This window comes from Phaenicophaeus curvirostris, chromosome 16 (assembly GCF_032191515.1).
Source record: "Phaenicophaeus curvirostris isolate KB17595 chromosome 16, BPBGC_Pcur_1.0, whole genome shotgun sequence".
Classification (NCBI taxonomy): Eukaryota; Metazoa; Chordata; class Aves; order Cuculiformes; family Cuculidae; genus Phaenicophaeus; species Phaenicophaeus curvirostris.
In genome coordinates, this window is record NC_091407.1 from 8,598,421 (window position 1) to 8,614,775 (window position 16,355).

The window sequence follows — 16,355 nt, forward strand, 5'->3', positions numbered from 1 at the left end:
CGCTGCACCCCTGCTCACGACATCTGGAAGGCATTGGGAGGAACACACACACACACAGAGCTCTCCTCCTCCAGCAGCCCTTAAACGCGTTTCTGATGCAGGCGAATCCCTTCTCCATCACTGTGTTTTCGTTTACGTCCTTGAGATTTGCACACGGCAGAAGTGGCTGTCGCGGTGGGGAGGAAGGGAAGGGTCCCTTATGGCTGGTGTCCTCAGGGACTCCATCGCCAGCACAGCTCTTATGAAAAGAGTTTCTTTCCTTCGATCAGAGCAAATGCTGACAAACCTGCGTGTTATTTGTGGCATGTCTGCTGCTGATTTAGACTTTGTCTTCCTTGTCATTTGAGTTATCTTGCCTGTCCAACAGCGTCGACGCTGATAAGGTGAAGAAGGATGGTGATGCTATAGCACCTGGGAGTGAATTATTAGCCCAGTCCTGATTTCTGTGCTCCACTTCTCCGTTTTCCCCATTTTGACTTCAGCATAAAGTTGAAGTTGCTGCTCAAAAGCAAGTCTGCAAGAGAGAAACCAGCCTGGGCTGTTCCCACACAGGCCCATACGCGGCTGCTATGTGAGCCCAAATAAGAACTTTCTTCTGCTTCTTGTCCCGTTGCAGTGGGAGCAGAGACATGAATTTTATCTGTCTACTCTTAAGCACAGCAGGTGGAAGGGGCGATATCTTGAGTGCCAGCCCAAATTAGGTGTGTAATACTGCCTGTTTGCTGTGGTCACCGGCTGTAATTGTTGCCCACATCGAAGTGAATGGGTCCAAGGTGCCTTCACGGCACGCTGCCAGTGGGGAAACGCAGTGGCTGTGGCACAAGAGGGGGTGAGCATGAGTGCCACCCTTCTGCAGCTCTGGTGTGTTGGAATCAGGTGGGAACATGCTGGAAACCAGCTCATTTTGGGCCAAATCAAAGTATCACAGGATTGTTAAGGTTGGAAAGGCCTCCAAGATCATCCAGTCCAACCGTCAGCCCAACTAAACCGTGTCCTGAAGTGCCATGTGTACATGGTTTTTGAACTCCTCCAGGGATGGAGACTCCACCACAGCCCTGGGCAGCCTCCACCAGGGCTTCACCACTGTAACAACTGGTAGGGCCGATACCTCATCTAGGCTGGGTTTAGTTGATGCACTCAAAAAAAAAAAAATAGAAGCCAAGAGGCTTTTCTTCACCAAAAGGGCTCTCAGGCACTGGCAGAGGCTGCCCAGGGAGGTGGTGGAGTCCCCATCCCTGAAGGGATTTAAAAGACAGGCAGAGGAGCTCTAGTAGTGGACAGGTATAGCTGGACCTGATGATCTCAAAAGTCTTTTCCAACTAAGTGATTCTATGATAAAGCAACCAGCCCTTTTGGAAGGATAAAAGCTTCTCAGCAGTTTGGGATCAAGGTAAAAAAACACCTCTCTGATGTTCTGGGAATGCTCAAGAGCAGCCCAACAAGCAGGTTAACTCAAAACAGGTCCCGTGCAGAGGGGAAGGACCCTTGGTGGCACCCGGGGCTGCTGCTGCTGCCCGGGAGCGGGGAGCTCTGACCTCGTTGCCCCTTGCTGGAGTGGACTTGGCAGAGCTCCCTGACCCCGACACCGCTCCATCCGGCACCGGTGTCCGAGGAAGGAAGGATGCGGTCTCCTGTCCTAAGGGGTTACAGCCGCCTCAAACCCATATAAAGCAACAGCTTTATTAATCCCAGCTTTGCTAATAAGGAATTACAATAGTTGTGGGATTTGGCAGTGGAAGCGCGCTCGGCTGCCATGCAAAGAACAGGATTTTCCCTGGTTTGTTTGTATTTTTGATTTAACTACAAATAATTTAAAGATGTGTCGTGTCTCCTTCAATTAAAATTTGCATCTTCAACCTCACTCTCTCTTTTTTGTCGTAGTTTTAAGACAATACTAGCAAATCTGAGCTCGTCAGATAGGCTTTTGTCTTTCTTTTTGCTAAAATTGCAGCATTTCTAAGGGTGGCGGTTATTAACAAATCAGGATTTGGGTTTGTTTTTTCTGTAAAATTTGCAGCTCCTTTGTATCGTGTGGAAGATCTCCCAGTGTCCAAAAGTTTCAGGCTGATAGAAGAATAATATTGTCACAAGGCCAGTATGTAAATACCTTAAACCAATCTGGCATGTTTAGAGGAATTACACTTTCCTCTCACAAGTTACAGTTTTGGAAAGCAACTCTCCCACTGCATGTATTTCAAATTTAAACATTTTGAAAGAATATCTTCTAGGTTTTGAAATCTGGTTTCCATTCTTGGCTCTGTTTGACCCTCTGTGTGACCCTGAGCAAAGCTTTTTCTCCGTTTCTGTATTTGCTTAGTTGCCCTGATGATCTTCAGCACTCGTGCAGGGTGGTTTTACATCCTCTATTTGTAACATTTCAGTATTAAGTTATCTTTGTTTTAATTTAAGATAAGTGGATTTTGGTTATGATGAAAAAAAAAGAGAAAATTAGAACTCTTCTAAAAGTATTGGTTTGAAAATTCCGTGGGTTTGCATGAAAAAAAAATGGAACAAAGTATTTTTTTCTAAGAAGAAATGAGTGCAAAAGGTGAAAGATGGTTCTTCTGTGAGTAAACCTGGGGAGAGAAATAAGGGAAAAGGGCAAAAGCCCTGTAGCTCCTCCTGATGATGAGCCTTGGAGTGACATTGATTCTTTTTTACTTCCATCTTTTAGACACAGCCAGTGCCCAACCCCATCGCCTACTTCATGCATCGCACACCGTGGTGGTTTCATCAGTTTGAGACCCTGGTCAATCACTTCATCGAGCTGGTGGTGCCGTTCTTTCTCTTCCTCGGACGGCGGATGTGCATCGCACACGGCCTTTTGCAGATCCTCTTCCAGGTGAGATGCTCCCGGGTTTGCTTCCCAAAGGTTGTGTCTTCACCCAGGATGGAGCGGAGGGGTTCAAAGGGTGCAAAACCTCTCCTGCTGCCTGTGTCTGGTGTCAATGGGGTGGGATGGGACCTGGATGGCGGAGATGCAGGCGCACATTCGTAACACCAGCTCTAGAACTTGAGGTGGAGGTGGGCATGCATGCCCAGAGCAGGAACGCTGCCGTTGTGGCAGCAACGTGTTGCTCTGGAGGCCGTCTTCTCAGAGCAGAAGCAATGTCCAGAGGAACTGACTCAGTTGACAGGTCAGGAGTTCAGGCTGAAGTGAATCAAGATGATTCACAGCCCTTAACTGTTGGCTTTCGGGTGGTTTGCACTGCCGAGGCTCTCAGTGTGTTGCTGGAGGTTTGGTTCCCTTGGCACTGGGATGGTTTCCATTCGTAAGGATAGCAGAGAAACGTCAGCTCAGGACTGAGGCAAAGGGTCTGGTCCCCCCACTGTGGAACGCTGAGCTGAATGCTTGCTATTTCTCCAGAAGTGACTTTTTATAGACATCTTCCATCTTTTGAAGGGATTCTTTTTATATTTAACATTTAAGGGCTGGTTTTGATCTCTAAAAATATTAGAACTGGTTTTTACAGACACCAGGTTTATTGAGCCTGGGTTCATGGCAAATAGAATTTCTTCAAAAATCAGTGGCATTCACGTTCCAGTTGATTTAAATTTTTTTTGTACATGATAGTAAATAAATCTGTGCAAAAGACAGAGGACAGAAGCTCCTGCAGATAGGCTTTCTGAGACCACATCTGATTTCTGTCATCTCTGCCCCAGGATAATTCAAGGAACAGAAAGAGGGAAAATTGAGGTGAGATTTTAAGAAGAAATGTTTTGCTGAGAGGGTGGGGAGGCCCTGGCCCAGGTTGCCCAGAGCAGTGGTGGCTGCCCCATCCCTAGAGGTGTTCAAGGCCAGGCTGGATGGGGCTTGGAGCAACTGGATCCAGTGGGAGGTGTCCAGCAGGGGGTGGAACTGGATGGGCTTTGAGGTCCCTTCCAACCCAAACCATTCCCTGATTTTGTGATACTGGACCAAGGGGATGATGCTTTTTCTTCACATCTCTGCCAGAAGGAACTTCCATGACTTAACCCAATGCTCCTCTCTCATCCCTTTCTCGGCTCTGGACTTCTTCATCCTTGCCGTGCTCCTAGGTAGGCAGTGGGGCAACGGGAGATGCTTTCTGGCTGGCACTGCCCTCCAGCACCTTCCTGACTCCTCCGAGGGCCCTAATGAGCAGCTCGGGTCGTTGTGTGCTGGGAGACTTCAGACAGAGCCAGGGGGATCTGCAAAAGCCAAGTACATACAATAAAGACTCATAATGACATATTGTAAATGCATGCATCTAACCACCCTTTAATTGGTGCTTTATTGATAGTTTGCAATTACTGATTATTTCTATCATGAGGGGAGTCTGCAAAGGAAAAAAGGGTCCCAGTGTAAAATGCAGCTCTGGTGCATTTATAGCACTTCAACAAAAACCTGTTTATTTAATATTTACTGCCCTTTTCTTCATTCAGAATGACTTTTATTGACAATACTTCTGCTCTGCAAAGGAAGCAATAAAGTTTAATGTTGATACACCACTTAATTCTGCTTTTCAAGATTTGAATTGACATTACATGCAAGTTTTATTGGACATTTTATAATTGTTATTGGAGTCATGGTGGCTAGGTTGAGTAAGTGTATTTTTCCAGATTCCAACTGGCCTGGAGAATATTGCTTTGTCAGGACCCAAAAAGAGTTGGGCTGTAAGGAAAAGTCTTTTTATTTTTTTTTTTTTCCAAGTGTGAACTTACTTGTCTTGCCTCGTTCATGTTTGTAAGGAAAAAGGCTTAGTAAGTTTGGAAATGTCAGAGAGGAGGAGCTTGGGAGCCCGATGGCTCAGCTGAACAGAGAGCACTTCAGGAGGCTGGATGAGAAGCTCAACATGAGCTGGCAACGTGCACTCATGACCCAGAAAGCCAACCATATCCTGAGCTGCTTCAAAAGAAGCGTGATCAGCAGGGCGAAGGAGGTCATTCTTCCCGTCTACTCCATGCTCATGAGATCCCACCTGGAGTCCTGTGTCCAGATCTGGAAACCTCAACATAAGAAGGACATGGAACTGTTGCAGTGAGTCCAGAGGAGGGCTATGAAGGTGGTCCAAGGGCTGGAGCACCTCCCATACAAGGAGGAAAAACTAGGAAGAAATTCTTTGAAATAAGGGTGGGGAGACCCTGGCCTGGGTTGCCTAGAAAAGTTGTGGCTGCCCCATCCCTGGAGGTGTTCAAGGCCAGGTTGGATGGGGCTTTGAGCAACCAGTGGGAGGTGTTCCTGTCCATGGCAGGGGGTTGGAACTGGATGGGCTTGGAGGTCCCTTCCAACCCAAATCATTCCCTGATTCTATGATCTGTCCCACACCAGATTCCCATGGGATTGTGCTGGTCATGCTGTAGGTAGAGCGTGCCTGTCCCAGTGGGCTGGACAACCCTGGGCCACCTACCATGTGGGCGATCAGGGTGATGACAACTGAAACACGTGCTGCATAGGCGCATCTCTGTACCATCCCCTTCCCATGCTCGCCCACTCACCCATGTCCTTGCAAGACCCAAAGTGGTGAGCACAGGGAGCTGTGTTGCCCCACAGCTTTGGTGCTTTTGGATATTGCTGTGATCTTGGTTTGGGGTCTGTCTGCTCTGATACGAGCCCTGTAGCTTCAGCTTCCAGAAATCTTCCCCTTTGGCTGCTTTTTGATCTTGAATAAATCGTAAAGCCGTACTTAGTGCACATCTCTTGATATAAATAGTCTTTGCTTAAAAAAAAAATAATCAAGATAATCAAGGAGCGGGTTGAACGCTGGCCAGTTCCCATTAGAGAAATCATTCTTCATTGTCGCCAACCACCAGATCGGGGAGGGCTTTGTGATTCACAGCTGTGGGTGTATTTTTTGCAGGACATCTGCACTCAGATTCTCAATCAGATTGCAGCACCCAGAGCACGTTTGTCAGGGTCAAAGGTGCGTGGAAAGAAAACAGCATCCAGGATTTTCTGGGCAGGCCCCATCGGCTGCTTCTCCCCGAGGCAGGCTGTGGAAAAGCTGCCCAGACACCAACGTGGCTACTAATGGCCCTGGCCACGGGCTCAGGACAGGGGACTGTCCCCACGGCGTGTCACAGGGAACCACCAGGCTGCCCATCTCATGCATGCCAGGGAGTGTTGTCCATGCCAGTGACTCCCCACTCCTCAGACAGAGGTTTCATAGAGTCATGGAATGGTTTGGGTTGGAAGGGACCTCAAAGCCCATCCAGTTCCAACCCCTGCCATGGGCAGGGACACCTCCCACAGGATCAGGGGCTCCAAGCCCCATCCAACCTGGCCCTGAACACCTCCAGGGATGGGTCAGCCACCACTGCTCTGGGCAACCAGGGCCAGGGCCTCCTCACCCTCAAGAGCAAAACATTTCTTCCCAAGATCTCATCTCAATCTCCTGTTTTAGGTTTAAAATTCCAGTGCTGGGGTTGGGGTTTTGGACACCCTCTCTAATTTATAAGGATGGGGTTGTCACTGCGTGTCTCTTGACTGTGATATTCACTTAACCAGATGGAAATCCAGCTGCAGGTGGTCACAGTGGTCAGTGTTTTACAAACCACTGTGATGAATGTTTTTCATCTGGAGTCTGATGATACCAATTGGCTGATTTTGTATTAGTGTTTGGGCCTGAGCCTCAAAAACATACATGTAGGTCTGATGCACTCTGATGTTCAGGAGAAATCCAGTCTAAAATGTGGCTGTTAGTGTCTGAACAGGGGAAAAAGAGGTCCTGGAGAATCTTAAAGACCACAAGTGGTGGCCTGGACTGTGTTGTTCTTGGTTCTTTAGAAACATCAACTCAGAACCTACCCATGCCCTAAGGAGCTTGTGGTTTTGAGGGGGAGGGAGGATGGAAGTGCTGCATAGGGAAGGCAAGTCCTTTCCTCTGCCCACAGATTGACAGCATGGGGACCCCTCCCCACCACCCCACCCACAGGAGCATCGCGTCATCTCCCCTTTCTCCCTGCTGACACTTCCATGGTCACCTTTGTGCACCCGTACGTCCATCCCCTTGTTCAGCCCCCCTCGGCCAGACAGAGCCGAGTACCAGTGTCCGGGAGTGAAACCGGAGAGGGTGCAAACCCACGGCCTTGCTGATCTGCGGGTGTTTTGGTCTTCTCCAGCGCTGGCTCCTAAAACCCTGAAGCTGCATGTTTTTCACGACGTCTAATGTGCAGCTTACACCAGCAAACGTATTTCTTGGCTCCTTAAGCCAGGCAGTAAAATCACACTGCTTGGCAAAGGAGTTGATGAGGGGAAGCGAGAGGAAAGCCTTAAAGCCAGGAAAAAAAGCCACCTTGCCCCTCGGAGCTGGCAGGTAGCGCTGGGTTAGAGAGCACGGCAAGGAGGCTATGGGGAGGGGGCTAAGGTTTCTTACAGCCAAGGGGTGGTTGTGGCCATGCCAGATGGGATGGAGGTTCAGTGTCACAAAGGTAAAATCCAGAACTAAGTAAATAGTAAATGGAAAGTATAAAGCTAGCACTGTTGGAAAGGCAGGATCATTCACAGAATCACAGAATGGTTTTGATTGGAAAAGACCTTTAGGATCACCAAGTTCAATCATGATCCACCCCTGCTAAGTCACCACCAGACCACGTCCCCAAGTACGGCATCTACTTGTCTCTTAAACACCTCTAGGGATTGGTGACTCCACTACCTTCCTGGGCAGCCTGTGCCAATGTCTGACTACCCTTTCAGTAAGGAAATTCCTCCTAATTCCTCCAACCTAAATCTCCTCTGGTGCATCTTGAAGCCATTTCTCCATGTCCTGTCACTGGCTACTGGGGAGAAGAGACCAAACCCCTTTCCTTTTTTTTCCACAGTGCTCTTCTGCCTTACAATCTTATAGGCACAGTGTGGGGTTCTTAGGATGTGAGGAGAGTTTTAGGCCTTCAAATCCCTTTGGATTTTGATTGATTTGGATTTTGATGGATTTTTTTGATGATTTGGAGGAGCCTGACTCCTTTCCGTGGCCCCTGAAAGCTCCTGGCATGTCCTGCACGGAGCATCCTCTGTGCAGTCTCGCGGCCGGGGAGCTCAGGGGGGGACGTTTGTGCTAGGATGAGCTCAGCCCCCGGCATCACACATGGGGACAGCAGTTCCACGAAGGAGCCGGAGCAGCGAAGCCTCGGGGTAGCCAGTACTTTCCCGTCACTCACCCTCTCCCCGCGGAGGTTTGGCAGTGGGCTGAAATCTGGGCTCTCCCGGGATGGATTTCAGCAGGAGCTGTATATAAAGCACGGGGATGACAATGCCAAGAGCGAAGCTGAATTCAAGCCTCACGGAAGGCAAAGATAAAATCTCCGTAGCCAAAACCCCCTCGAACTCAGAGCGTTGACAAAGAAAGCTCCCACGACAGCTCTCGGGGTCCAGCCAAGGGGCTGTGTGGGGAGGCGGCAGCGTTATGGGGTGGAGGGGCTGCAGCAGAAACCTCCTGCAGCAGAAACCTCCAGCTTTTATCCTTTGGCAAATGAGCCCTGCATCATCCCCTTGCCCAGCCAGGCACCAAATCGGAGCCACACAGCCCCTGCCCTCCTGCGAGCCGGGAATGTGCAGGAGAGAGGGCAGCAAAGCAATTTTCCTCTTTTTTTATTTTTTTTTTTTTTTTAGCAGAAAACAGTTGTTGCATAAATAGACATTTTCTTTCCTTTTTTCCCTTGGCTTGGACAATCCCCAGCCTCCTAAACATTTTTGATGGAAATGGACATTTTCATCTAGTTGATCCTTTTCCCGTCTTCTCTCCATAGGAGATGAAGCGAGGCTTTCCCTCCTTCTCTTTTGGGAGGGGAGGACCAGCTCCCCTGCTTCCAGTGCTCCTGCCATGCCGCAAGCTGTTGGAGGGATGAGCTGCCCTTCCAGACTCATAGGCACAAATTAAATCATGCTGCTGCAGTGCCGCATCTGCAACATGTAGTGTTGCTGACTTAGGAGGTAGCAGAGGTCACAGCAGCAGCCTAGGGAGGAGCAACAAAAATTAAACAGCTCCCCCTTCCTTGCAGAAAGGATCTGAATCCAGTGTTTGTTTTCATTTGTCTGATACTAGCTCAATTTGGTTCTTTTTCTTACACTGGCGTAAATCGGGTATGTCTCCAGGATTATCGGGGTTCCACAAGTTTCAGGGTAGTAGCAGAAGAATCAGGCATGTTGTTTCTGCATTAATTGTGCTCCTACAGGACATTTGCACTGCTGGAGTTTTCTTTGTTGATGCAGAGTAATGTTGTTCCCTTATGAGGTGTCATGTGTGAGAGTAAAGCTGCCCAGTTTGCCACAGGAGCCAGAAAACTCAGGCATGGCATCAGAAAACTGGAACCAGGAGGACCCTTGAGCTTAGACCATGAGTGAGACTGCGGATGATGTGATCATAGAATTATGGAATGGTTTGGATTGGACAGGACCTCGAAGCCCATCCAGCTCCACCCCCTGCCATGGGCAGGGACACCTCCCACTGGATCAGGGGCTCCAAGCCCCATCCAACCTGGCCCTGAACACCTCCAGGGATGGGGCAGCCACCACTGCTCTGGGCAACCTGGGCCTCCCCACTCTCATCAGGAAGAATTTCTTCCTAAGATATCATCTAAATCTTCCCCCTTACAATTTAAAGCCATTCCCCCTTGCCCATCCCTGCCCTCCCTAATCAAGAGCCCCTCCCCAGCTTTCTTGTAGCCCCTTTCAGCACTGGAAACTGCTCTAAGGTCTCCCTGGAGCCTTCTCTTCTCCAGGCTGAACAACCCCAACTCTCAGCCTGTCCTCAGAGCAGAGGTGCTCCAGCCCTTGGATCATCTCCATGGCCTCTTCTAGACCCGTTCCAACAGCTCCATGGCGTTATGTTGAGGATTCTGGAACTGGACACAATTCTCCAGTGCTCCACCAGGTGAGATCCCTAAGCCAGCCTCTGATTTCACCTGCAGATCCCCCTCGAGGTCGATCCCCTGGGCGCAGCATACCTGGAGGGTTGAGCGAGTGGGTGTTCACTGCTGGGGCTGGGCAGCCCTGCAGCCTTTCCCCTGCAAAAACAAAGAGGAAATTCAGCCTTCAAAAAAGGCCAAATTTTGTTGATTTTGTTGTGGTTTAGAAAAAAAACAACAGAGAACGTCTCAGGAAAATTAACAGCAGAACATGAGTTTGCTGCTCAGAGAGGAATGGTCCGATGGAAAACGGTTTTGCAGCTCAATTGTTTAAAAAGCTGCTTTGGACTCAAATCTGAGATGGAGGATGGAGACAGAGCATTTTAAAAGGTTGTTTGGGAACCTTGAAGCGTGGGACTGGGATTATATAGATCAGTCATCAGCACTGCAGCCTGCGGGGCGCTCGGGCCAGCCCTGTGCTGGGTGCAGGGCGGGTTCCGGGGTTCTCTTGCTCCTGACTCATCTTCCAGCCTCCCACCGACAGCAAAACAAATGGAATGTGAAATCAAAGGAGGTCCAGGATCAATTTTCTGTTACATTTAACCACCTTAAATGAAATACCCAGCTATACTTCCTAAAAAATAAATAAATAAATCAAGCAGGCAGAACCAAAACTTTTAATCACTTCTCTATTTGATTTCACATCCAGCTTGATAATAGCTGTTGCCAGGCAAGGCTGCTGTGCCAGACACGGGAATACCAGCGCCTACCACCCCAAATTAGTAAATAACGCTGCTCGTATAACGGTGTCTGGTATTAGTTAGCAACAAGTTAGGTTCTTGCATTCTGCAGTAGTCCGAGTGAGTTAGAAACACTTACTGTTAGCCATAGGAGTGCATTTAATTAGCTCCTGATTCAGGGGACTGGGGGGTTTGTTCTCTTCTCTCTCTTTTTTTTGAAATCATTAAATAAAGTGTCACCCCTAGCCAGTGCTGTAAACTCTATTTTGATTGTGGCTGCAATAACCCCTTTGGGCGTCATTCAAATTGTACTAAACAGTTTCTGGAGAGCGCTGGTTTCTCTCAAAATAAACCCGAGTCCGGCTTTGACAAGCTCTAATGAAAAACAAATTGTTATATTACTTAGAAAAATAATTTGAAGGAAGTCTGAATTAGTTGTAAAGGTGGAAAAGGTTCAGCTACTTGAAAATAGAAATTTGGAAGGTATTTATTTTAACCATTAAGCCAGCGGCCTTGAAATACAGCCTTGTTTGTTACAGAATGCGCCTAACGAGAGACATGAATCATGCTGTTAATCAGTATGGGAACTTGATTAATTGGAAAGGGGACCGTCAGTGACTCCAACAGGCGGAGCCGCCTGGCAGCAGTCTGCGCCGGAGCCCTGGAGCTGGTGTGATTTACCATCAGTCATCCTGCTGGCACGCCGAAAGAAACTTTGGAGGGATCCCACAGCCTTGGGTTTGCAGATTGTTGGGGTTTTTTTTAAATCGAAAAGAAAAATGTGGTTATTTGGGACACTGTCGGTCTTTGATTTTTGGTACCTCTGCATCTGGTTGTCTGAACTTGCAACATGCTGGGTTTCCACAGAGGAGGGTTTAGCGACTCTTGGAAGTGTCTTGTGGAGATACCCTGAGCTGGGATGCCCATCATCTCACCTTTGCTGCTGATAGTGGGTTTGCTCATTAAACCTGAGAGTAAGATTTTACGCCCAGCTATGGAATCAGATTTGCCTGGGAGGCCCCCAGGATGCAGAGCGCTGCCATGGCTGTAAAAATGCAGCAGGAAGGTCTGTATTAATTTTCACTGTTGACTGGAGCACTTGGGTTTGGGGCCAGGAAGAGTTTGGCCATCCAAGAGTACTGGTTTAGTTTCAGAGCAGCGTGTATTTGCTCAAATGGCAAAGGATACGGTGGCAGGGAGGAGAAAGAGCGTGCGGCCGTGCCAGAGGGAGGAGTTCCAGGTTTGTGGTGGAAGGTGCCACGTGTGTTGGGCTGTCCCAGCAGCGGTGGCCGGGTTCAGTGCCGTTGGTATCATCTCCATGCCACAGTAACGCCGTGGCCAGGCCAGGGAGACTCAAGAACCGACCAGGTAGGCTTTAGTGGCCTCGTGTCCTTGGACATACTGGTGAACATTGGCATTCAGAGATCAGACGTTAGATTCCCCACATTGCAAGCTTAAGCAGAATGAAAATGCAACCAATTCTGGCTACCCTTGGCTTTTCTTCTTACGGCCTTCCAGGGTATTCTCAGGTCTCATTTTCTGTGTAGGCTTTACACTGCTCTCCTCTTCATACTCCATGAACACCTTCCAGAGCTGTATTGAATGACATGGCTGACATCCACCACACGTGGTCCTTCCTTTGCCAAGGGAAGAGGTTGTGGAGCACTTAGGCTCCCTAGGCACTGAGGCAGGATTGGTTTCCTCTCCTCCCCCTTGGTTTTACTTTTGCTAAGATTTAGTTTTCAAGATTTCTCTGCAATCCAGACACTTTGTGTCTGCAGCCCTCTCGCAGAATTTCCAGGTGCTTGGGCTCAAAGAGAAAAATCGATTCTGATGATGTTGTCAGTGAAACGAGATGAGTTGGCGAGGCTGCAATAGCTTCAAAACATCTGCACTTTCCAGATGTGATTTGCTCGGTGCTTTGCTGCAGCGTTTGGGTCCAAACAAGGACAGGACATAAAGTATGGTTGCACACGTGATTGCATCTATCTGTAAGTGTCCGTATAAAACATTAGGTCTAATAAGAGCCAGACCAGCTATAAACCAGAGATGTTACTGAAGTCCATGACATGATCTTGAACATGAATTGCTGCCATATTTCCAGTGATGATTATTTGTTTATGTTTAGGTGTAACCACTAAAGCAAACTAAAACCATTATGATCCATTAACGTTGCCCAAGCCAGTGGACTCGCCCACTACTACGTGTCCAATCTCTGTTTAAGCTGTCGATTTATCCAGTTTAAGTGTAATGACTTGAAATGACAATGAAGTTCTTCCAAGTTTAATCACATTTTCTGTACATTTTTCCTGGTCTGAACTGGTTACATTGCATCTTCCCAGCCCTTGGCTCTCACCAACTCTTCGCTTTTCAACAGGGCAGCACTGGTGGTGGTGGGGGGTATTTGGATTTTTTGTTTTTTCTACTTCCCTATCTAGTTTTGGAGACCTTTAAATAATGTTTTATATCCAGTTTCAAAAAAAAAAAAAAAGAAGAGATCAGAACAGCCTAACTGGAAACAGATGGCAGATTATGAACTTGTTTTTAAAGGGAATTTTTAATGCATGTATTATGAAGAGACTCATTTAATAGCATCAGATATAGACGTGTGAAGACAGAACGTGCCCATTTGAGGAGTGGAAGGGGCTGGGAGTGGGCTGTTGCCTTTGGTGCTGTGTTCTTGGGGATGAAGGGAGAATTTTGCTGCGGTTAATGGCTGTGGTGAGCCATGCTGGCTGAAATGAGGGCTTCCTACCACTGCTGCTTTTTAGTCTTTCCTCTGGTCTCCCTGGCTGCCGGAGCAGGTTTAAATTAAGTTCTTACCTTGGGTTTCTGGCTTCAGGTTAACAAAGCCAGGGAGCGCCAATGGTCAGTGCTTCTCTGAACACGCTGTCTTCTCCAGGCACAGAAGATCTGACTTGGTTGACTCTGCCTTTAGCCATGTCCCAATTTCCCTGCACAGACTTAGCTCCACACATCTTCCTCACCTGCAGGAGCAGCCAGAGTCTTCCTTGGCCACTGTGCTGAAATAGGTGGATTTCAGCACACCTTGTGTCAGCTGAAGGTACAGCTACAACAGTCAGAGGTGCAAGTTTTACCCGTATCCCTTGCACAAGGATTGGATGGCTTTAATTAAAGCCATTAGAAGGAACCCCGTGTAACCTCAGAGTAAAGACAAAGCTGTGGAGCTTGGTGTCCGGGCTGCTTAGGGATAGAGGTGAAGATGGATTTTGTAGTGTCCTGCTTTGATCAAAATAACTCATTTGTTTGTTCTGAGCCAAGTTGCTGGGTTTAATGTTTCTCTGTATTGATGCTGCCTCCAGAGAGGTTTTATTTTGATTTGGAAGTGTTGGGATGAGGATACGGCCCTGAGATAGTTTAGCCCACACGCAGTTTACACAGCTGTGTTATCTGATTCCCCAGGCTCCCCCAAAGACATTATCTCTTTGGTGATGCAACAGCTAGAAATCGCAGGAAACCTGTGTCACTCATTACTTTCATCTTCTTATAAAAACTGGGGTTTCTTGGAGCCGGTGACTCAGAGAAATTGCTGCTTCGTGCGAGATACTCTTGGAGCAGCTGTGGGTTGTTTGCCGCGCTGGCCGAGATGAGTGATGTTGCACTTGGATGCAGGCAGCAGATCCCGGCTCTTCCTGGGGCGTGCACCCACCCACGCCTGGGATGGAGACGCTACACAATGGTCAGCGATGGTCCTTGCCTGGCAAGTTGTTTGCAAACCCCAAGTCCCACCTTTCCTTTCTTTGGGGCAATGTTCATAGAATCGTTAAGTTTGGGAAAGACCTCTAAGAGCATCCAGTTGAACCGTCAGCCCAACGTATGCCCCAAAATACCTTGTCCCGGGCCACTGTGTGCAGCATGAGGTGACACCTCTCTGGTTTTCCTCCAAGGGAATCTTGCATTTTAGTTCTGTCTCTGCCAGGAGCACACTGATGGTTTGTCTGTCCACAGAAGGTGTTCTTGATCATCTGCTCCTTTTGACACTCTGAAGATGGATTAAGCTAAACAGGAACAACACAGGCCTGGTCTGAGCTTGGTGTCCACGTTTGGAGCAACTCAGGAAGAGATAGGGCACTTTAAATCTACACCCCACTTTAATGAGAAAAACTTGCAAGCGCTGAGAAACCCTAAATGAGTGCCAGTTTTGCAAAGGCTGAGAAAGAAAGTGCCTAAAACAACGTTCCCTACTCATCGCATCGGCACTTCTCGTGACTCGTGCTGATGAGAGAAGAGATGAAAGAGAAAATCCCCATGGCTCTCTGGTAGCCATGCAGCTGATTGACTCAGCAAATGAAGATCCAAGGATCTGAACTCTCTAAAACTTGAAAAATGGTTCCTTTCTATGAGCCCTATCATTACTGACTCATGCTGGTGTTAGAGGAAGCATCTACATGTGCAGAGCATGGGTCTCTCCCAGTTGCACAAATCAGGCATACAAGGCGGTGCAATGGGAACGTGGAGAAACTCTAGCAGAATCATAGAATCATGGAATGATTTGGGTTGGAAGGGACCTTAAAGCCCATGGAGTTCCAGCCCCTGCCATGGGCAGGGACACCTCCCACTGGATCAGGTTGCTCCAAGCCCCATCCAACCTGGCTTTGAACACTTCCAGGGATGGGGCAGCCACCACTGCTCTGGGAGCAGAACAGCTCACAATGTAAGCAGTAAATCCTCAGAGCAGTGTGGGAATGTTCAGTACCAGATTACTGCAGGGTTGGTAGGGCACGTAGATTGATTTCTTGAACCTTGTGAGCGAGCAAGTGAGCAGGGAGGAAGAGAGGGTCAGGTATTCTGGAGGAGCCCTTCTTCTTGTGATGGCAGTTGCTACCTGGCTGCCCCTCTTGCCTCTCCAGTGCCCCTGTGTCATCTTGGCTGGGTTTTGTGGTGTTTGGGTGGCACTGTGCATCGCGTTTGTGCCAACAGCCTAGACTGGAGCTGTTCTGGCTGGCTCAGCACTATCAGCTCAAAGGGGGCTCGAAGTCGCATTCACAGATGCATGTGCTTGGTTAACCTTTCTGCCTCAGGATGTAGCGGAACCTTCTTTTTCCCCTTTGAAGGCATGAAAGCCCCAGGTCCTCTCTGAGAGGAGTGCCTGAGCATGTGGCAGTGGTGAGCCTTTGTAACCATTGCATGCATGACAATGAGCAGATGCAGCGAGGAACCAAAACCTCCCACACCAAATGGTCTTTGCAAAATGACCTCCCCCCAACCCCCCGGTGTTTTGTAACGATGCGTTTCCTGTTCATCTGCTCCTGTTCATCTGCTCCTGTTCCAGGCTGTGAGCCACGGGAATGGAAGCGACCCCTTGGCCATGTCCTCAGATCTTCACCTCCGCATCCTCCTGTGGTGCAGAACCAGTTGTTCTTATCTGTTTTCCAGTGCCTGAAGTGTTCGGTAGTGCCTGGGCACAGATCATGCTAATAACTTTTCTCTGATCAGAAGAGACTGGTGAATATCTTTTCATCCTTACCTTAACCAGCTCCTCTCCAGGAGCAATTTTTACCCAACACCTTTTGCTGTTGCTTGCGTGGCTGCTTGGGTCTGGGCTGCCCTGTGCCAGGAGCCCTGAGGTTGGGTAGCATCAGGGTGAGAGATTCCTCCAGACCTCCTCCTTCCTTGAGGAGACAGTGGATTTTGGAAGAGATTAAATGATGAAAGCTCAAGTTGTTCTCCTTGAGCAGAGTAAGAGGTTAGGGAAAGAGAGATTTGCTGAATTCTGTGTTCCCATAGCGTGGAACAGGTTGGGATAGAAGGAAGGAAAATAATTTCTCATCTACCAGTCAGCTATCACATCCT

At 48.4% G+C, this 16,355-nt stretch overlaps 1 protein-coding gene across 2 annotated transcripts in view; it reads left to right on the top strand.

Annotated features, from left to right (window-relative positions):
* LMF1 (lipase maturation factor 1) overlaps positions 1-16,355 on the top strand; it is a 191,911-nt gene that overhangs the window by 123,241 nt on the left and 52,315 nt on the right. For both annotated transcript variants that reach the window (XM_069869999.1, XM_069870000.1), the window contains one exon: positions 2,675-2,842. In XM_069869999.1, the coding sequence (XP_069726100.1) occupies positions 2,675-2,842 (168 nt within the window). The remainder of the gene's footprint in view (positions 1-2,674; positions 2,843-16,355) is intronic.